Here is a 23445-nt window from a genome sequence, read left to right as displayed (position 1 = left end):
AATGCTTTTCATTGCCTAATTCAGTAATAGAGGCAGCATTAGTAAGCATTGACAGAAAATGATGAAATAAATAAGGCCTATGTGGGACTCTTTGGATGACTTTTTTTTTTTTTTTTTTTTAAAGCAGAACTGGTTCTTCAGAGTTAGAGGAAAGCAGGGCTCCTTTGCATTACTGGAGGGTGTTGGAGGTGGGGTGGGCATGTGGATCCTACCCTAGCCTGGGAGCAGAGCACACTTCATTCCCTTCTTTGCCAGTTTGTCCCTCTTGTAGAGGGACTGCTGTGCATTTGGAGCTGAGCAGGGACTTTTCTTACTTTCTCTAGAACAGCCTGTGCCGCAGACACTCAGGACACATTTTCCTAAACTCAGTGGAACCGTGGGCCCTGTCAGTGAGGTCCTGGCATTTGATGCGGAATTGTGGTGAAACTTCACAGATAGCCAGAATACCTTGACTTGACTGTCACTCTGGACTTGAGTTCTGTTTCAGCAGTGTTTTCTAGGCTTGTTTGAAATTTTGAGGCTCAGCGAAGGCTTCCTAACATTAACGTCCTCTTTCAGTTGTGCAGGCATTGAGACAAGTGGGAAGGAGGTCTTCTTCCACTTGCTCTAGACCTTATCTTGAGAGCTAGACTGCTTTGGCGGTGCCCCTGCTCCCCAGGGTTCTGACTCCGGCTTGAATGAACTTGCTATATGAATGTGCCCTGATATGCCGTTATTGAATAAGTGTTCGGAGAGGTTTGCAATCCCACCAGGTTAAATGATTACATAGCCTTAAACAGTGTAGATTTTCCAGCTCAGTTAAACTACCCATTATCTCTTAAGTGACCAATAACGCGTGCGATTATGTCTTACTTTGCAAGTGGGATTAATATCTGCTGTTTATCTCAAGATAAATATTGCTCACATAGCCTGGGAAAGCAATTTTATGCCCTCAAGAGTGAGGCAGTGGAGGACTCAGATGTTGGGTATGAAGTTTTATCTTTCTGAACTGATTATGAAATATACTAAACATTTATATCGCTTTGTCTTTATAGACTGAAATCGCCAAGAGATTGAATACGATTTGTGCACAAGTCATCCCATTTCTGTCTCAGGAAGTAAGTAAAACTGTTCAGCTGTTAAAGTGCAATTATGTTGCTTCTCTGTTTGCAAATTAGCTAGTTTTAAGATGTTAATTTTATCACGAGGAACAAGCGTGAAGAACATCTGTTACAGCTGAAGTGTGTAAACCCCCTGCTGTTCCATCTAACAGATCTGAGGGGACACTGTAGAAGTGGTGACAATAGCTCAACCTTAAATTAATTTTTTTCTGTGGAAAACTGCAAAACGACTATCAAGCATAAAGCTTTTCTTTCCTCAGAGGAGTAGTATAAATCAGCTTGATAGCTACTGATGATTCACGTGTCCTTTCTCTAGAGAGCTTTTCGTTTACTGCGTTTTAAAAATGGTTCCATCAGGGTTGACTTGACCACGGGAGCAGGTATTTCATTTGTCCTTGTACATCGGGGCAGATTGACTTAATGCTCTCCATGGAGGGAGTGGATGCCAATACTATTAAGGATAAGACCATTCATGTTACCTGTTCATGTTACCTGTTCATGTTACTTTAGCTTATGGAGTTATATACGTATATAAGCCATTTTATTAAGTTACAAAGTAATAGAAGTTTACCCTTAATATTTGAGAGGGAAAAGCTCTTTATGTGAGTAATCTATGACTCAAAACCAGTTATGTTTTAGTTTTGCCTTTACTCTTGGATACAAGCTAATAAATGCAAAACTGTTTTAAGTGTGTACAGGATGCTTATATCTTGAGACAGTGAAAAACTTATGGGCCTTGGAGCTGGAATACTGAGTGTTTGCTCTCATTGGCATCTACTTTTCCATGCTGGGTAGCACCATCTCTGCTGTTATTATGGCAGCCTTTTCCAGCATAGCGTTTACTCGATGTTACAGTTTAGATTTGTTGGCCTTTTTTTTTTTTTTTAATTTATTTTTGGTTGTGTTGGGTCTTCTTGCTGCGCTTGGGCTTCCTCTAGTTGCGGTGAGCGGGGGCTACTCTTTTTTGCGGAGCGCGGGCTTCTCTTGTTGCAGAGCATGGGCTCTAGGCATGCGGGCTTCAGTAGTTGTGGCTCGTGGGCTCAGCTGCTCCGCGGCATGTGGGATCTTCCCGGACCAGGACTCGAACCCGAGTCCCCTGCATTGGCAGGTGGATTTTTAACCGCTCTGCCATCAGGGACCCTATTGGCCTTTTGAAGCCTGTTGTTCATTAGATTTTAGTAATCCTGGTCTCTGCTACAGTCTCCTTTCTCCCAGAGACCTGTGGCTTTGTTTTTATTTGTGGGTGGAGCTGGGAGGTGCTCAGGCTATTTCCAGCCTGTGATCTCAGAGTGTGTGTGGGGAGGGCGGGGGGTGGGGTCTTTCCTTTCCCCTGTGGAGGGTGAAACATCTAGGGGCTAAAGGAGGAGAGGAATTCCCAGAGTTTCCAAAAACCAACTGGTGGGTTGAGATTTGTTGACCAGAGAAGTGATTGCAGGCTTAATATTTAAATTTTAAGTATCAAAAGGGGTGTTTTTAAATGGCTGTAAACTTTTCCTGCTCAAATTTATCATAGCAAACCCATTCTGAGAACCAGGGTGATCTTCCAAATCCCATACTGTTTATTTTCTAAGGCCTCACGTTACCATTTTTGATGTCCTCCTTTGACTTTCTACCATTCCGAGCCCCAGATTCCCATCAGAAGTAAAGTGGTAACTGGTGTTGGTTAGAAATAAGGGATGCACCACTCTGAGTTTTCCTTTGCCGTTCGTCTGCGTGTTCTGTGGAACAATGTGTGCTCAAGCAAGTTCACATTTAAAGACATATTACACTTCAGTCTGCACCTCATGTGGCATTTGTCTTATTGTTGGAAGGTACAGTGAAGGTCTTGGCTGCCTTGCTAACACTTTTCCTTCTCCTTGTTTTCAAAGCATCAACAGCAGGTGGCCCAGGCTGTCGAACGTGCCAAACAGGTGACCATGGCAGAGCTGAATGCCATCATCGGGGTACGTGGCCTACCAGGTCTACCTCCTACAGTGTGTATAACCAGCTTTCATTTCTTCTTAATTTGTTGGCTTAATATATATCTATCTATATACAATGTTGTGTCGCTTAATCTTAACCCACTTGATAAGCCGGGGGGGGGGCAGGAGGTGGCAGTGTCAGGTATGCTGGAGGTGTGTAGGGGAAGAAAGATTAGCATAAGGGAGATGATAGAAACATTTTTAGGAGGGGAAGAAAAAATAAATCTTCTTTTCAATGGAAAAATAAATGTAGTTTATCCTGCTCCCTTAGGTTAAAGCTTTGGCAAGGGTTTTAAATACGTACTTTCCTTACTTCTGTTGTATAAACTTTAGATCCCAGTGAGGTCAAGACGTAGCTCGGCATTATTTCATTTCGTTGTCTTTTGCTTTTTTGCCTTTTGCTTTCCCAGGGTATTAGAACCTATGCATAACTGTTTTGCTTTTCTTGGGCCTCTTTCATGAATTTTTAAGTGGCACCCCAATGAAAAGAAAGCCCTCTTGCCGCTGAAGGAGTGATGATTGTCTGCCCTAGTGCCCTCTAGCCTTTCACCAGGTTTCTGCTCTCCTGGGTTGAGTTCAGTCAGTGCTCCTTGCTGGCAACTGGTTGTCAATCACAAGTCATTTGCTCTGCATTAATGAGCCTGGTGAACTGTTGGGTCCATCCCCTGCATGAGTTCATCCCCCTGCCCCCTCACTGCAGGATCCAGGACGGTTCTCATGTTTTCTGCCCTTCCAGACTAAGCGAAAGAAGTAGCTGAAATAAGCGACCGTCCTTGCTGATTTTATTCATATGTGAGTGCCTTGAGCGGATTCAAATCACTCATTTATCAATTTATGTTAATTGCTTGTGAGAAGATGCCCTGCTGGTCTTTATAGTTCCCTCAGACACTTTGTAATGATAATTAGACATGCTGCTGTACGGATTAAGAGTGCCATAGTGCAGTGATGGCCACAGACAATGGAACCAGTTAATCCATCAGGGTTTAAAATTACATCCCAACTGGAGATGGAGAAAAAACATAAGAGCCAAGGAGGATTAAAGAATGAGCCTCAGCTTGAAAACTCTCCTTTCATCAGTTTCTCAATTGCAGATCTGCAGTCGGGTTGCCTGTGGTAAGCTATTGGCAGTCAATTAGGTGAAATAAACTGGGAGGGTGACCTTCATTTCCTTTTAATAGCTTTTTCCTCCCTGAAATGGGGAGCTTCAGTGGATTTTCAGCTTAAATTTTATTCAAGCTGCTTTATTACACTTGACAGCTTAGCTCTGCATAAACAATTCTCCCCTCCTCTTCCCCACAGGTCTGGGCTCTGCATCTCTCCCCCTTAGTGTCACATTTTTGACTGTTACTTAGTGGGCTCTCTAATCACATTCAACAAAAAACACAATTACATCTGCATTTGTCTGCCGCCTTCTGTACGCTTTTCTTGTGTAATGAATTGCTTTATTTCAGAGATCAAATCAAATATTCACTGGTACTTTTGCATGTACCGTGTTTGATTAGCAAAGACTAATAGCAAATTGTACTTGTAGCTCGAGCACAGAAATTTTTAGCCCAGATGAATGAGGATGGAAAAGCCTGTTTTGATTAAAGGAAAACATATGCAAGGCAGTTCTCAAGTACCCAGTTACACTTTGTGGAACATGTTTGTTTTCTGATAGGCTCTAAATTTTTACGTATCATTTCTCAATGGTAAAACTTTGTACTCTTACATTCTCAAAGGCACTGCCCAATCCTGTCCATTAGAAAGGAGGAAATTGTGTTAACCAGATGTTTATAAGTAATACTCATTTTGAGTTGAATCAGAAAATAAAAATAGCAGGTTGTTCTGGAAGGGCAGATGAATCGCTAATTTCATGAATGGCTTTAGTCCAGGAAACATGTTGTTGAGATTATAAAGGCAGATTAGCTCCGATAGCCAGCAACAATAACCCAAATCAGTGAACTGGACCCAGCACAAGACCTAACGCCAGTTGCAGGTCTTCAGCATACTGGCATGTGCGGCTTTTATAATTGTAATTTTTGGATCAGTATATTAATTTATGTCAGCAGGCTCTTTTAAAGTTTGTAGTGATCAATAATTATCCCGCACTATAAGTTTCATGCTGTGGCATATGCTTGATTTTTGCTTGAAAGGAATTGTGCGCGTCCTGGAAAATCGAAGTAGCATAAAATTGGGTTGACAATTCAGCAGACCTTTGCACCCCTTCATTGAACATGCAGTGTGTCAGCCTGTCTCCCCAGAGGGGAGGAGGCTCTGGGAGGCTGTCTGTTCCTACAAGCAGCAGCTGCGCGCAGGGTAAATGCAGCCTGGTTTGATAGCAGCTGTCAGTATTGTTCAGGGACCGACTTAGGGTAAAGAACACTGGGAGAGGCCATGCTCTTCGTCTGCATCGACTTTCAAGCTAAGAAAAGAAATAGTAATTTAACGGTTTAGACATCTATTACAAGTGTGAAAGATCATGAAAGAGTACCCTTTAAAATGCAAATGAGCTGAAACATTCTCATTCCCTTTAAGGTACAATCAAGGAGCTTACTGCTTGCTTGACAGGGCTACAGATATTTCTCTTTAGCAAACCTGGAAAAAGTTAAATCTTCTCAAGGACACCAGGCTTCTAGGTAAGCTCAGCTGTGTCCTGGGACCGTGGCTGCTCTTTTAGGAGGAAGAGAGAGGTTATAGTTTTTTCCGTTTTTGTAGAGTGAATTAATGGTGCCCATTTCTCACCAGCATAGAAAACTTAGTTCTCATATCTGACGGAAAATACTGAATTTTAAATCTTTTTCACCACAGCACCTGCCTTCAACCTACGTAGATTCCTGGTATTTAAGAAAGATAAGCTTCTTAGATATTTGATACTTGGAGAAACTATTGAGATATTTTTTGTTATACTTTTTTTAACAGCTTGACTGATGGCATATCTGGTAGTTGGCAGACTAATAACCGCAACCTTACTTTTTGAATTTTGCTTTTTATAAGCTCTTTTGTTATTAAACGTGTTACGTTCTTGTAACAATAAAAATGCAGAGATCTTAATAGATACAGGGTTTGTTTGGTTTGGCACAAACTCCCTTGTACTTGAGAAAACAAGTTCACTGTGGGAAGGAAACTTATGTATTTGAACCTTGGTGTTTTTTTTTTTCCCCAAACATCAGGATAGTCTCCACAATTTAATCATCATTCCTCAAAGATTTTTTTTTTAGTTTGGAATGCTATTAAAAATGCTCAAACCGAAGTAGGTTATTGACTGACGTAACACTTTATTTGTGGGATAGCTAATGGCTACCTGAAGGAAAGGAAAATTGACGGACGGGCTCTTCAGATCACTCCTCATTGTAGTATTTGGGGAGTTGGGAACTAAGAGCTCTCTTCTACCTGCTCTGATACTACAGAATTGATTTTAAGTTGAGATTGGGATTCCAAATAATTAGTGTTATCTTTTAATTGGATTTATATCACGTATAATTAATATAAATCATATAAATATAGATATGGATATATACATACCTGTACACACAGATTTTTTAGAAAATTGATGTATAATTCACAGGTGAGGTGCACAGCTCCTGAGTGTACAGATTGATCACTGGCACATGCACACACCCTGTAGCCCACATTCCTCTCTGGGTACAGATTGTTCCCACCTCCCCAGGAAGTCCCCTTGTGCTTCTTCTCAGCCAAGTTTTCCCACCCCCCTAAAGAAACATGGTTGCTTTTTGATTAAAAAGTAGAAGAGTAAAAGAATAATTAGCAGAGTGTGATTTTCTTTATTGAAACAGTTACATAGTTGTATATCTATTTCTAATCAAATACCTACTGCCTAACTTCTCAGTGTTTTATGCTCATCTTTCTAAGACCGTTTGTATTGTGTTAACGGGGACAAAGCCTGGGCCTAGGATGAGATGCACTTGGTTGGGACTTTGCACTGCCACTTTTTATTTTTAAAAAATGTTTATTTATTTTATTTTTGGCTGCATTGGGTCTTAGTTGTGGCACATGGGATCTTTCGTTGCGGGGCACGGGCTTCTCTCTAGTTGTGGCACGCGGGCTGTCTAGTTGTGGCCTGCGTGCTCAGTAGTTGTGGCACACGGGCTTAGTTGCCCTGCGGCATGTGGGATCTTAGTTCCCAGACCAGGGATTGGACCTGTGTCCCCTGCATTGGAAGGTGGCTTCTTAACCACTGGACCACCAGGGAAGTCCCGGCACTGCCACTTCTTAGCTTTGTGACGTTGTACAGTCAGTTAACCTCTATCAGCGTCCTTCTACAGGACAATGGATAATACCATTTACCTTGCATGGCTTTTGTGGGGGTAAGACCTTGGCTGGCAGCCTTCAACGAGCATGTGGTGCTGACACCCTGAACTGAGGTTTTGTCTGCCTGGTTTCTCTCAGCACCTGTAGCAGATCTCTGGGTCCAGTTGGCCAAGCTCCTGTGAAGGGGCGATTGCTCCTAGCAGCAGGTCACCTCCTCCTTTGTCTTTTCTGGTGGTTACATGGATGTTGGTGTTTGAGATTAGACCCAGCCAGATGCTCTGCTCCTGCCATTAAGTTGTCGTGCTTGAATGACTTTTAATAAGGACTCAGAAGTGCAAAAGCACTGCCATTTAACTTTTGACGAACAAACTTATTAAAGTTCAGAACCAGGGCGGAAAGCTAAGTTAGGGGAACAGATGGAGGGGTTTGAGAAGCAAAAATGTGAGGACAAGGCATCATTGGCTTGCTTACTCAACGTAAAGAGGAAAGGGCACCAGGCCTTTTGCTGGCCCTGGGAGGTGGCAGGGATCCTTGTGATAGAATTGGAAGGAGAGAAGAGTTAGAAGACATGGACAGATGAACAGTTCCCCTACCACAGAATGCCAGATTTCTGATAGCAGCCTTAATGCTGACTGTTGGATATAAGAAAATTTAAACAATTTCCCATAGCAGTGCTATGAACATCAGGGAACTCAGGGAAATTTGGGGTTAGTGTAAGCAGCGTTGTTTGTCCTTTCTCATTTATTTGGATGTGATCTGACTTACTTTCCATGAATATAACTTCTGTCAAGGCCTATGGGGCTCAGGTTTGGGGCGCCAGTTCTTGGTCATGTGTGTATACTCCTGTTCCATAGGCAAATTTATAATTCTCTATACTTTAAAACCACTTAGTATGAAATAAAAGAAGTCTAGGGTGGTCTGTGGTGTCTGACTATGTGTATTTGTGTAGGTGATGGCTGTGAATACAAACTCCTGATGTGTCTGCAGAAGAAGCCTTTCTGTCCTTGAGAGATTGAGTTGTAGACCTAAAGGACTCCCTATTGTTGCAGGAGATGACTGGTTTAAGGATTAGCAAAAATGTTGGATTATTTTTTTCCTCCGGCTGTAGCTGTCAGACATCTATAGGATTGTAGTGTGGGAAGTTTAAGAGGATGAGGTTAGCCTCTTATTCTTATGAGTATGCAGTTAATCCCTGGAAAGCCCATCAATAACCCAGCTGTAAGTTTCTTTATAAAACAAATTCACCCTGAGAGAATAATGCATAGCCTGCTACCAAAGGGAGTAAATAAAATGATGACAACAAACATGGATCTTCCAGCTCCTATTTAGTGACATACCTGCCACTTAAATTCCACCAGTCTAGCCCTTTTATTAATTTTCCAAAGAGATGGTGCAATATCTCAGAGAAGTCTTTTATGCCTCCTACCTCTCCTTTAGGTCGAGCTAGTTTTTTTTTTTGTTTTGTTTTGTTTTTTTCCCACTGAGGGTACAACTAGGTATCTCGGACAAATGCAGAGCTTGGCTTCAGTGTCTGGGTTCTAGTGAATTGGGCAGTGTGCTTTTTATTTATTAGGAAACTTACTGAAGCATTGTCTGCTTGTTCATTTCCCCATATATTTTCGTATGATTTTTATTTGGATTTCTTAGAAGAAGGCATTATAACATTTTCCCTCTTTTCAGAGGAAGAAGAAAAATCTTCAGAATAGAAAGTTGAGCATCTCATTTTAGAAATCAGATCTATGCAGTTTTTTTCAATTGATAGATGACTTAACGTACCATATCATTCACCCTTTTAAACACACACAGCTCAGTGGTTTTTAGTATATTCACAGACTTGTACAGCCATCACTACTATCTAATTCTTGAACATTTTCATCACTCCAAAAATAAACCCATATTCATTAGTAGTCAGGCCCCATGCCCCCTCCCCTCAACCCCCTGGCAACCACTAATCTTTCTATCTCTGTGGATTTGCCTGTTCTGAACATTTCATATAAATGGAATCATATGATATGTGGCCTTTTGTGTCTGGCTTATTTCACTTGCATAATGTTTTCAAGGTCTATAGATGTTGCAGCAGGTACTTCAGTCCTTTTTATTGATGAATGATACTCCATTGCATCAATATGCTGCATTTGTTTATCCAATCAGTTGCTGGTCATTTAGGTTGTTTCCACCTCTTGACTGTTACAAATAATGCTGCTGTGAACATTTGTGTACAGATTTTTGTGTGGACATGTTTTCTTTTATCTGGTGTTTATATCTAGGAATGGAACTCTGGGTCATATGGTAACTCCATTTAGCTTAAACAACCAAGTGGCTGTACCATTTTACATTCTCCCTAGCAGTGGATGAGAATTCCAGTTTCTCTGCTTCTTCTCCAACACTTGTTATTGTCCATTGTTTTGATTCTACCCCTCCTGGTGGGTGTGACGCGCCGTCTCACTTGTGGTTTTGATTTGCATTTCTCTGATGGCTGATGATGCGAGCATCTTTTCACTGAAACCTTATATGGTTTTAGAAATGGATCTACCTAAGTAAACATGGCTTTTAAAAAACGTATTCTAGTTTAGGTCTTTTAAGTCACAACGGAAACAGACACCCAGGGCAGGTAGGATGAATAAGTCAGGGGGGTGATGCAGAATGAGTTGGCCTGTGCGGATTAGCTGAAATGCAGAAGCAGTGAAGACGAGTTTAGATGCTTTTCAGAATTTTAGGCCTTCATCCTGGTGCCTGCCTACATACAGGCCATCAGTGTTGCTTCTGCATCTCATTTTCTGTGCGCTCCTGCATCGAGATGGAGCCTCTCAATGGATTTATGTATTTATTTATTTTATTGTCTTCAAGTGGCTTGCGAATTCTTGGCCCCAGCAAGCAGTTTCTGCCTGTTTATCACCCTTGTCCCCTTCACGCGAGAGGCCATCCACATAATGGGAGGTTTTCAGATAACTCCTGTAGTAGTGTCCTTGATGTTTCTCCTGCCACATAGCTCTTCCCCACTTTTCCCACTTGTTTATCATAGCATACCAATTTTCTTTTTCTGCACTCTCCCAAGATAAGAACTGAGTGTTTTAAAGAACAGAGAAATAGCAGAAAATCAAGGAAGAATGACTTGGAGAGAACTGTCAATCAATGCTACTTTTCACTCCCCCCCCCCCCCTTTAAAAGTGTTTAAATACCAAGTGCTATAAACGCCACTTACTGTCACGCTTTTAGCATTAAAGATGCTATTTTGGGGCATGGTTTTAGTTCTGGTTGGGTTCAGTTTGTGATCTGTGTGACATAGTTTTCCCAAAGGTTATAAAGTGGGTTAAATTTCAGAAATTCAGTGGTTGGTGATAAGGAACTTATTAGCATCTAGTGGGAATGAGAGGGACGTTGGCCTTCGTTTTTATTCTGGTGTCCTTTCCACTTGTATAGGCAGCTCTGTGGTGATAAACCCTGTGCTACACCTGTTTTAGAAACAAAAATGTAGAAACCACTGCACAGTTATATTAAGGCTCTGAATGTAAACGGCAAAGTCAATTTCATATAGCAACATAATTGACCCAGTCTGCACTGGGTAAAATGTGAATTAAAATTCTAAATGTGTGGCTGTTGTTTGACATGGGTGAGGTTATTTTATTCCTTGAGGGTTTTCAGTATCACTAACTCAGTGTTTGGTGATTTGCTTTACTTGTCTCCTTCCCAGCCTATTCAAATTGTTTGGGTTAAGAACAAGTACAGTTATCTCCTTATGCCCCAAACTAAACCTTTCCCTGATCACCTTTGAGGCGCCAGAACAGTATGTAAAAGTTCCCATTTAGCTCTTTTCCCAAATTGTTTTGTAAAATGTGAAGTTTCTGTTTGTTTGTTTTGTTTTGAATTGTTAGTGGAGTCAGCATTAGAAAGCAGAGGCTCATTTTTTTGAGCTGTGACAAGGTACTCGATGGGGAAGGGACAGTGAAAAGAGTATTTGAAAGTACTTCTGGTTTTTAAGCAACAATCTGGCAAGCCCTTTGGCATATAAGAACATGGTTTCTAATGTAATGGGACAGAATTCCAGCTTAGCTTGAGACCAGAATTTCTCATCCTCAGCACTGTTGACATTTTGGGCTCGTGAATTCTCTGTGCTGGGGGCTGTCCGGTGCATTGTAGGACGTTTAACAGCATCCCCAGCCTCTACCTACTAGATGCCAGCAACACTTCTACTCGTCTTTCCCTCCCAGTTGTGACAACCACAAATGTCTCTAGATGTTGCCAAATGTCCCTGGGGTGGGGAAAGTGGTGTTGAAATTGTTTAAGAGCTACCAGTCTAGATTGATGCATATTACCGCAAACCACCATTGTTCATCAGAAATGCCTTTTCTGACAGCTTTATAAACTGTGTTGCTTATGTGTTCTGTGGTGTATAAATCTATAAGCATTAACTTAAAGAAAATGTTTACTAATTAGTTCAAGCTAATGAATGGGTAGAAGGTTGGATTTTCCCAGCCAGCCTTGCTGTCATGTTGAGACAGATTTTACAGTTTCCCCGATGATTTGGGTAGGTTTGGGTCTTTGGAGGACTGATTTATGTAAATTCCCCTAATTGACAGAGCCATTGGATTTTTTGATGTGTTGCTGTCTGTATAGCAATGTCAGGATCTCTTTTCTTGTAGCATATATTTTTTAAGTGACATTCATGTTTCTTCCTTTTGGTGAAGGTGATGAGTACTAGTCTGTCCCAGGTAAGCCGTGTTGAGAAAAAAATGTTCTTTAGGACACATGGGGCAAGTGGGCTGCCCTTTTGGAGTCAGTTGTTTCAATCTCCTGGATGTGGGCCCTCTGTTCATTTCAATAAATTTTTTATCCTAGAAATAACACTTATTACTTATTAAGCATCTTCTTCTGAGAGAAGCCAAAACTATCTCTGTTTCAGCTTGATTCTTCTTTATCGGCTTCCTTGGAAGAGAGCTAGAGCAAAAGATACTTTCCTTTTTCAGACGTAGGGTATTGGAAAGTGGGGACTGGAGGGATGGCACTCGTGAGTCATAAATCTAAGAACAAATTCCCATCTGTCACTGCTCATGAGGCTGCGTCGTGAAGATGGTTTTATTTCCGGGTAAATGCCCAATAGTGAATGTGGATTGTCTCTGGGTGTGCAGTATTGCATACCCTCAAGAGTATCTCCTTACCTGGGAAGGGAGAAACGCGAGGTCCTCGGTGGAGAAAGAGATTGCCCTCTTCCTTCCCCTTGCTTGGGAACACTGGGTCTGCAACTGATCCCTTGTGAACAGGACTGGGCTGCTGGGATCACAGGAAAGATGCTGTTCTAGGGAATAAAAGCTTTGCAATCATTGTTCTGGCTATGAGCCCCACGGCAAGCCACTCTTTCATCTGTGAAATGGGAGCCATTATGCCCGCCCACCCTTCCTCCCTCTGGTGTATTCCGAGCTGAGGCCAGATAAGGAAGCTGGAAATATTATCTAGGGGCACTGCATGGTAGGATAAAGAAGTAGAATGTGAGGCAGCAGTATCCACATTTCTTGGGTCTACAGCGTCTTCAATAGCTGTGATTCATCCTGTCGCTACCTACTTAGTACTCCTTTCATTTTGTGATAGGATTTATGCTTTTTAAAAAAAAGGAGGAAGAAGGAGCTTTCAAGATCGCCAAGCTAAGGATGGAAGAACCTAATTGCCTCTAATAATGGGCAGTGAGCTATCTCTTCAAGGGGCCTGGAAAGCTAGAGCAGGCTAGAGGTGGGACTTACTCATGGCCAATTAGGCTGTTGGATAGCCCTGTTGAGAGCTATTTGCCTGAAGGTTGAGTTTAACTTTGCAGGTCTGTTTCACAGCTGTGGCAAAGCCCCTTTATTTTATAAGCTTAGTCTTTCTTTTCAATAGTACATCAGAGAATGCTTTCCAGTTCATCTTTCCAAAAACCAACTTGGGCTTGGCAGAAAATCTGCTTCCTTCTAGCATATCCAAATATCACCTGAGACTGCCTTTGCTCTAACGTAAAATCACACGTCTGGAGTTGTGTTTTGGTGTCTCCGTTTGGGGGGGAATGTTAGAGGGGGACTGGGGGTGGGGTGCAGGGAAGGGTGATAGGGTTGGTATCCTCCACCCTATAGTTAAATTCCTTCCCCTCTGCTTAGCCTCTCTCATCTTCTTTAATCGGTGCCGTGCTTAATCACCCCACCGCACCCGCTTGTGTATGCACCACTGCCTTTCCCCCCAAGAAGCCGGACATTGCCTTTACTCTGAGTAACGACAGTAATCGCTGGTAGGGCAGACCTGTTCCTCATCTTCCTCCGAGCACGTTTCTTATGGCAGGTGTCTAGTTCCTAATTAAGTGCTAATGAGCATGCCTGGTGGACCGTGATGCTGCTGCCAGCTCCTTCAGTTTTATGTCCTGCTACTGCCAAGCTCTTAAAAGGTGACGGAGCAAGAATTAGTGTCTTTGGGATGACAGGAAGGTGATTTTATGCATAAAGAAGTTGTTATTATGATCTCAAATGGTGAATGAGTAGTTTATAAATACTTTCCAAGAATACTATTAATGCTGCCTGCTCTGACCTCACCCCTTTTCCAATTTCCCTCGCATTAGAACTGTGCTCTCTTTGGAAAGAGTGGAGGTTTAAAGAGAAGGTTGGCACCTAAAGATTTTTTAAAAGATACTAGGAGTGGTTGAAAATTTACTGTAAAATGACTATAGATGCTGATTTCTGCCTTTTAGATGCTGCTTTCTCTTGCTCTTGAGTGCCGGAAGCATAATGTTTAGGATTCAGTCAAAGATCTGTGGTCAGGGTGGAAATTGCTGAAGATCTGGTGTGAAGATCTAATATATTCAGTACGTGCAAGGGTGTAATAAATAAAACGAGTAATTGAGTCCCAGGGAAGTGAGCACAAATCAGAATCTTAAGAATTTCCTAACATTACACCTTAGAAATTGAGCTTTAATCGTTTTTCCTGTCTCATCAAAAAACGAGTTTTATGTTGGACAGCTGAAATGTGGCCAGATTTATGGTGCAAGGGACATTGCTTGGATACTTTTTCGTTTTCTGCAACAAATCTTAACTATAATATATGAGAGCAGTGATACTCTAATGTGAACAGGTTTCTAACTTCTGGAACGGGGTAAGTGATAGAGGCGAAGGCATTTGGGAATGGGGACTTGGTCATCATGGTTGGAGTCCCACACAGCTGGTGGGAGTGCTTTCCTCAGCAAGGTTCTTGGCCTGAGTCTTGGTGTTTTCCTCTGTGACACGGGAGGGGGATGGGTTTGGGGCATGGGGCTCAGGAGAAAGGAAGGGATAAACAAAGTTTTGTCTCTAAGGTTCCTTCCATTTGTCACATGCGCGGCTCCCTGAGGGCTCCCTCTGTATGTGGTGGTACCATGACTAGAGCACAGCCATGAGGGTCCTTCCTACGTTGACTTCACTTCCCTGCCACCTGGTGGGAGAAACTCAATGCCTTGAGCCCCATCTGTGAAATGGGAATATCAATACTTCCTCCATTCTGTGAGGGCTTGATGAGCTAAGGGCACACAAGTACATGAGAGATGCTAGTTCTTCCTGCTTTCTAAGTTCTGTTAACTAAAGATAATGTTTGGTTTTGTCTCATCCTAACGTTGTGGTAAGTTAACGCAAGAATGCTGGGGTGCAGTGGAGTCACCCAGTAACTGGTGACTAGTTGAGAATATAGTTTCTGTATTTTAGGATGCATATCTGCACCTCCCCTATTTTAACCTTTCTGAAGTCAGAATGAGTCTGAAATCTGTGGCATCTTAGATTCAATGATGCACTGGATTTCATCCTTGGAGGCGCTTAGAGATGGAACTAACCACCGTGTGAGGGCTTACTAACTTATCCAAGTTTGCTAATAATCAGTAGCTACGCTTTCAGGGGGTGAGTTAGGCCAGAAAGTGACAGTGTCAATCTGAGGATTATGTTTTGGGAAGATTATATGATATCAGGTAACTGAGCAGATGAAAGCTTTTGATGGACTGAAAGTGCTAACCACTTTTTTTTCTCTCTTTCCTCCCTGTCTCTCTCCTTGCTCCCCTCCTGTGTGTGTGTGTCTGTGTCTGTGTGTGTGTGTGTGTGTCTGTGTGTGGAACCTCCTGTTCTGTCTCCTCCATCCTCTCCTGTCACGTCTGCTGTCTCCCTGGTTGCCGCCACCACCGCCACCACTGCCACCACCCCCCTCTCTCTCCCTCCTCCTCTTCCTCTCTCACCACCACCACCAACAGCAGCAGCAGTTGCAAGCTCAGCATCTTTCTCACGGCCATGGACCTCCAGTGCCCCTCACCCCTCACCCTTCGGGACTTCAGCCTCCTGGAATCCCGCCCCTCGGCGGCAGTGCCGGCCTCCTGGCGCTGTCTAGTGCTCTGAGTGGCCAGTCTCACTTGGCAATTAAAGATGACAAGAAGCACCACGATGCAGAGCACCACAGAGGTGAGAGGCCGGGCAAGCCAGATTAGGACCTTGCCCTAACACTCTTACAGTGCTGCAAAGTTTGTGCACCGCTAAAGAAAGCCCCAACCCATTCAGAGAGCAAACAATGAGCTAAGAGGAACTGTCTGTCGCACAGCTTGGCCACTGAAACACAGTTCACCCTGGAGGTTTTCAGGGTTTAACGTGGGCATCTGTAGATTTCTCCATCTCTTTAGATGGCAGGCATCTTGACATCTTGGCAACTGCCTCATTAATGCCAGTGGCCTGTACCATATTATGGAAAACTGTTAACTGCTTAATTGGGTAATTTTCAAAGAAAGTAATGTTGTTAAATGGGGCGAAATAAGAAGTTAAATTTGAAAGTGAATGTGTTCAAATGAAAGGTTTGATAATTGCATCTGTTACTACTTAGTTTCATAGGCTTTAATTCTAGTATGCATTAAATATTGGGCAAAATTGCACTTGACTAATTTTTGAAAAAAAGTAATTTATTCTGTCAAGAAATTTTAAAAAAATAGGCTTTTGTGTATGGTTAAACTGTAAATCTTATGTTTACAAAATACTGTAATTTTCAGGAAATCACTGTATTAGGAATGTGCAATGACTTATATAAATAAAAGCCATTTTAAAACTGTTTGGGGCTTGTGTTCTAATTATTCCCCCCTTTTTTTTATTTCTGTTCTTGCCTCTGTGTCTGAACGGGCATGTCTGTGCGTTTCTTGGTAACCTCGGGAGCAGACAGAGAACCGGGCACAGTAAGTACCCTGACGCCTGCTGCACATAAACGCGTTCTCCCCCCCCTGCAGTGCACCCTCAGCCGCCTTTCTTTAAACACAGGCACAGACACGTATATTCTACTCTCTCTCAGCGACCTGTTGTTTTTCTTTTTCTTTCTTTTTGAAAAAAATATGACTGTTTCCCCCCACCTTTTGTCTTTTATATAAAACTTCCATCAGGTGAGAGGGAGGCAAAGCTGTTTGCTATGATTACTCACTTGAAAATACACTTTGATCCCTATGTGCCCCAGACCCATTTAAAAAATACGTTTATCATTGCACTTCGAGTCCAGGTTTACCTGTAGTTTAAGAGAGTATTCATTTTTATCTTAAGTCAGTTCTGCAGGCAAGAGGTCACCATCCATATGTGAAATTAGTTAGCATTGTGTTATTTCTACCTAAACCATTCATTATCCTCTGCAAATGCATCTTAGTTTCTAGGTTTCCATATCTAGTTTTCTTTTCAAAATTGTCCTTGGAGTGTGAACTTGAACTTAACTTTATTTTAGTCCAAAGAACTGAGTATCTGAGTAAGCTCTCAAAACCAAGGAAATTCAGTGCACGGGGCTCTGTGCTTATCGAGTTTATTTTTTTTCACCAGCCTAAATCTTAACTCATTTTACATAAAGCACGTTTGGTCTGTACACATATCTGCCGGTTGCCTGTGGGGAGGCCTGTCTCTAAAATGCGTCTCTTACATGTTGTGGAACAAACAGAATGAGAAATTGGCCCCTTTTCAGCTCAGGTAACCTCCAGTTTTTGCCCCTTTCCTTCCTTCCTTCTTTCTGAACATGGCAGTATTTTGATCATCTTCAATCTAAATATTGTTAAAAAATAGGATACTGAACTTTTAAATCACTCTGATACTTTCTTATGTTTGGGGGGATGATATGTAAACTTTTTCAGTTTGAAAAGTTTAGGCACCCCTCCACACACACCTTCTGTGTAGAACGGTAGCGATTTTTAAAATTCTCTTTGGGACACAGCTTTGTTTACTTCATGTGTCAGGATGTATTGGTGGAATGGATAACGGTGAAAGGATGAGGTAGGTAGTTGTGAAATTCTTGTCCTGTAAGTTTTCTTTGGAAAATGTTGGGAGGAGAAAAGAGGGGAGAAAAAACTTAGATCTAGGGAATAAAATTACCTACTCCGAAAGTGTGGACCTAAGTAAACTGATTTATGGAGGTGACCTTTCTATTTTGCTGTTTCAATGTCCCTGTAGATTGTCATCTTTTCTGCCATGTTCATTCAATAGAGTATCAAACTAAAAACCCTAATCCTGGGCCAGAGAATAGAGATGGCAGGAGATGATGCTGGGAATGCCCACATGCATTAGTCTGCTGCATGTTTTAATCTATTGAATTTATTCTAGGTTTGAGACTTTATTTCAACTTTATGTTATCAGTACTACTGTTCCACCTTAAGTCACCGTATATTTATTGAATGCTTACTATATGTAAGGTAATATAGGAAATATATCTGTAGTGAGGGATGTGTAGGGATATGTAGGTACATGTATCACAAGCCCTTTCTCAAAGAACCAAGGAAAAGCAACAAAAATACTAGAAGATACAAGGCTGCAGAAAGTTTTAGCAAGAGTTCTAGACAGTTGTGGAAGGGATACCATGGTGTATGCCTCTCTGAAATGCCGGTGGCAGGAAAGAGTAGAATTTGCACACTTAAGCTCGTAGAGGCATTTTTCCATAACTCGGTATGACTGTATTTCTGAGTATGTCTAATAATCTGTGTAATTTTGGCTGGAAGATGTAATCAAGAACTTGATTGGGGAAGTGAGGGTGAGGTGTACGAAGGTTAATGAGTTGTACCCTTAAAGAAGTACTAAATCGTTCTTGAATTTCAGGCAGCTGTGGATTGTTTTCAAGTCCAGTTAGTTTAGTTTGTAAGTCCGTGTTGAGTTAGCAATCTGAACTTTTAAGTCCAAATGTGGTAGATACATTGCATAAACCAATCTATAAAATAATATAAAATACATGGTTACTTAATGTGTTATTTGCATGTCTCCTTTTTCACACCAAATTTTTGTCAAGTCTTAATAATAATTTCAAAGAGTATTTCCAGAATAAGTATATATGCTGAGTTTCCTGTGTAATTATTACAGAAAACTCATGGTAATGGTAATATAAAATGGAGAAACTACACTCATTTTTAATCTAAAAATTTAATTCAGTCTGTAGAGAGGAATTAAATTGTTCACTGTCCATATAAGTGGGATTTTGCTGCAGTTACATAAAATTAACTAGCTCTCTTCAAACTTTGTGTAAAATTAAATATGAGACTCAGTGGGTAATGAGATGATGTGTACTATTAGCTCCTAAAATATTATATTACTTATCTGTTTAATAAAGTGGTTTGAATTATGAAGTTGAATTTTACTTGGCAGATAAAGTCAGTTCATTGCTCTGTACTGCTGTTTTGTTTGTTCGCTCATCGAGGGGTTAAGAGCAGTGGCTATAGGGCAACGATTTTCAAACCTTATGGTCTCAGAATCTTTTACCCTTAAAGTAACTGATGACCCCAGAGAACTTTTGTTTATGTGTGTCATATATTTTGAAAATTTTCTGGGTTAGAAATAAAACATTTTAAAATCACTTAAACAGATAAAGAGCTACTTGTGTTAGCATAAATAACGTTTTTAATGAAAAATAACTATTTCCCAAAATAAAAAATTGGAGTGGGAAGAGTAGTTTAGGTTTTTTTGCACATTTGCAGATGTCTTCAATGCCTGGCCTAAAAGAGGGCAGTTGAATTCTTCTCGGCTTCTGCATTCTCTTTGTTGCCATACATTGTTTTGGTTTAAGTATTGGAAGAAATCTGTCCACAGAGAGACACCCTCAGGGTCCTTGGACCAAACTCTGAGAACCTCTGCCATAAAGAAGACCAAGGAGTTCTAAAAAATTCTAGGCTGGCATATAGTCTTGTTTTTTTTTCCTGCCCTTCTTTCTGTGTTGAACAAACATTTTTTATATCAAGTGCAAAAATCAGGGACTTATGTCGGAGGGAATGTGAGTGTGTGTGGATTGTTATCTGTGGGTCTACAACTGGTTCATAGATAGTGTATGTTTATTTTTAGCGACAGATTATTCCATTTGCTGGTTTAAGGTTTTATGGTAGGAAAACAAATGAACCTTAATGTAACCTGTTTAATGTAAAACCCAGGAAATAAAGGTGCTAAGAACAGAGAGAAAATACGGACACTATTTTTAAGTTTCTTGTTTCTGAAAGGGATGAATGATAAAGCTAGTAACTTTTGAGAGGTGTATTTTGCTGTTCGGCTGTTTTCTAATTCGCAAACCTTTTTTTTTTTTAACATAAGCCTATTTACCAGAGTGCCACTACTGAGCAAAAAAATGACCTAACAAAAGCCTTTATTTCTTCAGGAGTAATAAGAACTTTAGATATCCCAATTAATTTAAAGATGAATTGCACTAAATTTTGGCTGAAGGGAATGCACTTTAAATAGGTCTACTTGAAAGACCTGGAGTTAGAGAATTGACAAGGAGTTGTATGGCTTTTAAGAAAAATGGTAGAAAGGATGTTTAAATACTCATTCATTTAGCATATTTATTGACCACTTACTATGTGCCAGGCACTGGCTGAGGCACTGCGTATACTTGCTGCCATTTTGCAGTGATATCTTTTAATGTCAAAGTCAAACTATGTGTTGAACGAAAAGCACTGAAATATCTAACTCATGTGATCACTATTTGGAACATTTGGAAGAGGGAGGAGACTTGAGGGGGCTGTGTGGGAGAGACTCAGGACAGGGATGATCTGTAAACTTAAGGCGCGTTCCTAGTGGACTTCAGAAGGTCCTGGGACCCCTCTAAAATTATATGCAGAGTGGGTCAGTGCTCTTACATAATGCTGAGGAGAGATCATAACATTCATTAAATTCTCCAAAGGGGTTCCTGGCCCAGAAAAGTCTAAGCACTTTTCATCTACTTCAGAGGTCAAAATGGTGCGTCACCATCATTTTCTCAATAAGACACCAAAGTAAGGAGGTTGAGTGTCTTTGGTCATATAGTTAATTAACAGAGGTGGAGATTTAGATCATGTCTTTCTGAGGGACCCTGTTGCCATTCCTATAACATTTCTAAAATTATGTTCACATTTAGAACTTATTTAAAAGTAGTTATGACAGCCATCACTTTATTTAATGTAAGGGGGTGTCTTTATCTTTTTCTTCTCTAGCTGTTGTACTTCACTAGTTCATTGGCAGAGGTAGGACCAGATCCTAGTTACGGACCACCCATCACTTCACTCTTTTCTAAGACGACACTCAGCAATATAGAGAGCAAGGAGGAAATAAGGTGTGAGGCTTGCTTTGGGGAATACCTCACTCTTGGCCTGTTTCTGAAATTTTATTTTTTTGAATGTCACAGCGTCTCCCAGTGGCTCTTTAGGACTGCGGCACTGTGGATGTGGGGGGAAAGGGGACAGTGATAGAAAGAACATGGGTTTTGGACAAAGGCAGACCCCAGTGGAGTTCTGGCTGCACAGGCAAGATTTCTCATCCTTCTATAAAGTGGTGATGGTGGCTGTCTGCAGGGTGAGGGTTTAGGGACCACAAATGGGAAGTCATCAGACATACCGTAGCAAGCCTTTAGGAAAGTCCTCCCTGACTCTACCTGCAGGGTAGCCAGACAGCAGTAAATGCGTCGTTAGTCACCGTCAACGTAGTTACTTGTGGTTTCCTTTTTAAAAAATGTGTGAGGCTGTTGTGGAGATGAGGGCTCACATGACCGGTGACCATTCCTAATGATTCTTAGTGTGTCAGCATCACAAAACCCATCCCAGCCTCTTAGGAATTTGATCAGTCTCATGATGCTCGAATTCATCAAAGGTAAACAGGGACCAGGAGGAGGTGTTTTCGCCTAAATGTTGTTGACCTGACTTATGTCAAGGAATTGCCTGGAGATAAAGGATAAAACTGAAATGAATCACCTGAAATCTCAATATTAAGGCACAGCAGAAAACATTAAGTTTTCTTAAGCGGTTGCCTCAGTAGATTTTTCTTTTGGCAGAATTTAAAACTCTGTGCTTAAAAACATAGATCTTCTGGGAAAACCAGCATCACTGCCACGAGAAGGGTGACCCCCTGAAGGAAGGAAAGCACTGGCAGCTTCTTGCTTGTCGGGAGTGGCGTGTTCCTGTGCCAGGTGAGGTGTCTGCTCGCTGTGGGGCCGGAGCTTGCCAGGCGGATGTCAGGACCTGTGCGTGACCAGAGAATGTTCAGGTCTTACCTCCCTGAGATCTCTGTGAGGATAGGGCATCTTTAAACAAACAGAAAGCAGGTAGAGGCTATTTTCTCCCTCCACAAACTTTTTTAGGCTTCATTTTGTGTTCTGTAATTAGAAACCTTAATGCCCACCCTTTGGAGCAGATTTTGTAAACTTTTATTTTCCTTTTGGCCTGATCATCATCTTCAGTATTCCCTCTAGAACACAGTAAGCAATAAACTTTGTGTCTCGGTCTTTCTGATGAGGAGAGATGGGTTAAGTGGCGTCAGATATCCAGATACCACAGTCAAGTCCTGACCCAGTGCTTTCTAGTTTCAGGACCTTTTCTTGCAGTAGAAGCATCTCATCAGGGGCTGGAGAATGAAGAGCACTTCGAAAACATGCTTCTAGAAAAGGTTTGAAATACAAATTTGATTTTGGCTGTGACCACGGTCCTGATTAGGGGAATGAAGGTGTTACGAGGTCATTTAAAGATTATTTTTAAAGTTATATTTGTTATGAGCTCCAGAGTTTTTTATTGGTTTTATTTTGTTTTACCTGGAGAAGGACGGTGGAAGGGCAAGCTGTGGATGTAGAGAGTTGATGCCGAAGGCATTTTGTGGTTTAGTACTTCTTCCAGCCCAAATACTCACTGGGTGTGTATATCTGTGGCTCCGTTTTATTCTGAGTATCTTCCTGAGTCGCCCGTCTGCGCCCGACAGTGCCAAGTTCTTAGATCGAGGTGCAAGAACACCCTGTTTTTTTGTTTTTTTCACATATTTTGCCTTTAAACAATATGAAAAATAGACATGTACCCTTTAGGCCTGCTTCACAGCCAGTCTTCCAAGATGTGATTTCCACATTTCCACATGTCTCCACTTGCTTCCACTCTTCACTGTTGACAAGTGGGGATCGTTAATCTTATAGGTTAAAAATGCATTTGTCACACAGAATACTTGAATGACCAACTGGACTGCAGCACGAAGTACCACACAGGGTGATGGCTTAATTGGTACCAGGTGTGGATGAGAAGGCGCACAGATGTGATGGGGTGTGTCCTTACCTCATTGTTTTAATGTTCACCGAGAAGTTAATTGTCAGTGTAGAGTGTGCTAGCAAATTAGGTTCCCACTGCCTTAGTGTAACTGAGGATAAATGAGGTGTCATGAGTTTCCAATCTGTACCTCTGACACAGACACTTTTCCTGTGAGGAGGACACCGTTCCCAAGGGGAATTAGCATGGCAGCTAAAGAAATCCATTTGAATAATGTGTATTATTTTCACATTAGGGAAACCTGTCTCGCTTTTGCTGTCTCCATGAACGGGTTTTCCTTTCACATTTGCTGCTGGTGGCTTCAAGGTTTAGACTTGGTTGGCAGAAGAATTGCTTTGAGGTCTCAGGATAGATGAAGGATACATGAATGCTCTTATAAAGGGTTTTGGCCACACTGACAGTGTAAACATGCTTTCTTTTATATATTCTGGAGTTTACCTTCCAAGATACCTCTGTATACATGAACAACCATTCCTGTTAAATTGCCAAAGAAAAGTAAAATTCTTGGAACAAGACTTTAAAGACTATTTTTTATTCATATTAAAGCAGCTGAGTCTCTTTACCTTGGTCTTGAGGGGGTGGGTGTTCAGAGCATGAAATAAAAACATGATTGTCTAGAATGGTCAGAATAAAGGTGGTACAG

At 41.5% G+C, this 23445-nt stretch overlaps 1 protein-coding gene across 5 annotated transcripts in view; it reads left to right on the top strand.

Moving 5' to 3' along the window:
• Positions 1-23445, top strand: part of LOC111174564 (TLE family member 1, transcriptional corepressor) — a 99099-nt gene that overhangs the window by 28843 nt on the left and 46811 nt on the right. For 2 of the 5 annotated variants that reach the window (XM_089913342.1, XM_022573450.3), the window contains exons 5-10: positions 1035-1097; positions 2969-3073; positions 15528-15732; positions 16471-16487; positions 21583-21688; positions 22082-22164. In XM_089913342.1, coding sequence (XP_089769468.1) covers positions 1035-1097; positions 2969-3073; positions 15528-15732; positions 16471-16487; positions 21583-21688; positions 22082-22164 — 579 coding nt within the window. The remainder of the gene's footprint in view (positions 1-1034; positions 1098-2968; positions 3074-15527; positions 15733-16470; positions 16488-21582; positions 21689-22081; positions 22165-23445) is intronic. The other 3 variants (XM_089913340.1, XM_022573448.3, XM_022573449.3) reach the window with 3 other exon arrangements.

Source organism: Delphinapterus leucas, chromosome 6, assembly GCF_059928025.1.
Source record: "Delphinapterus leucas isolate spDelLeu-1000000601 "Yukka" chromosome 6, BTC_Dleu_Yukka2, whole genome shotgun sequence".
Taxonomy (NCBI): domain Eukaryota; kingdom Metazoa; phylum Chordata; class Mammalia; order Artiodactyla; family Monodontidae; genus Delphinapterus; species Delphinapterus leucas.
Note: the sequence above shows the minus strand (reverse complement) of the source record. Positions and strands in the feature narration are given on the sequence as shown.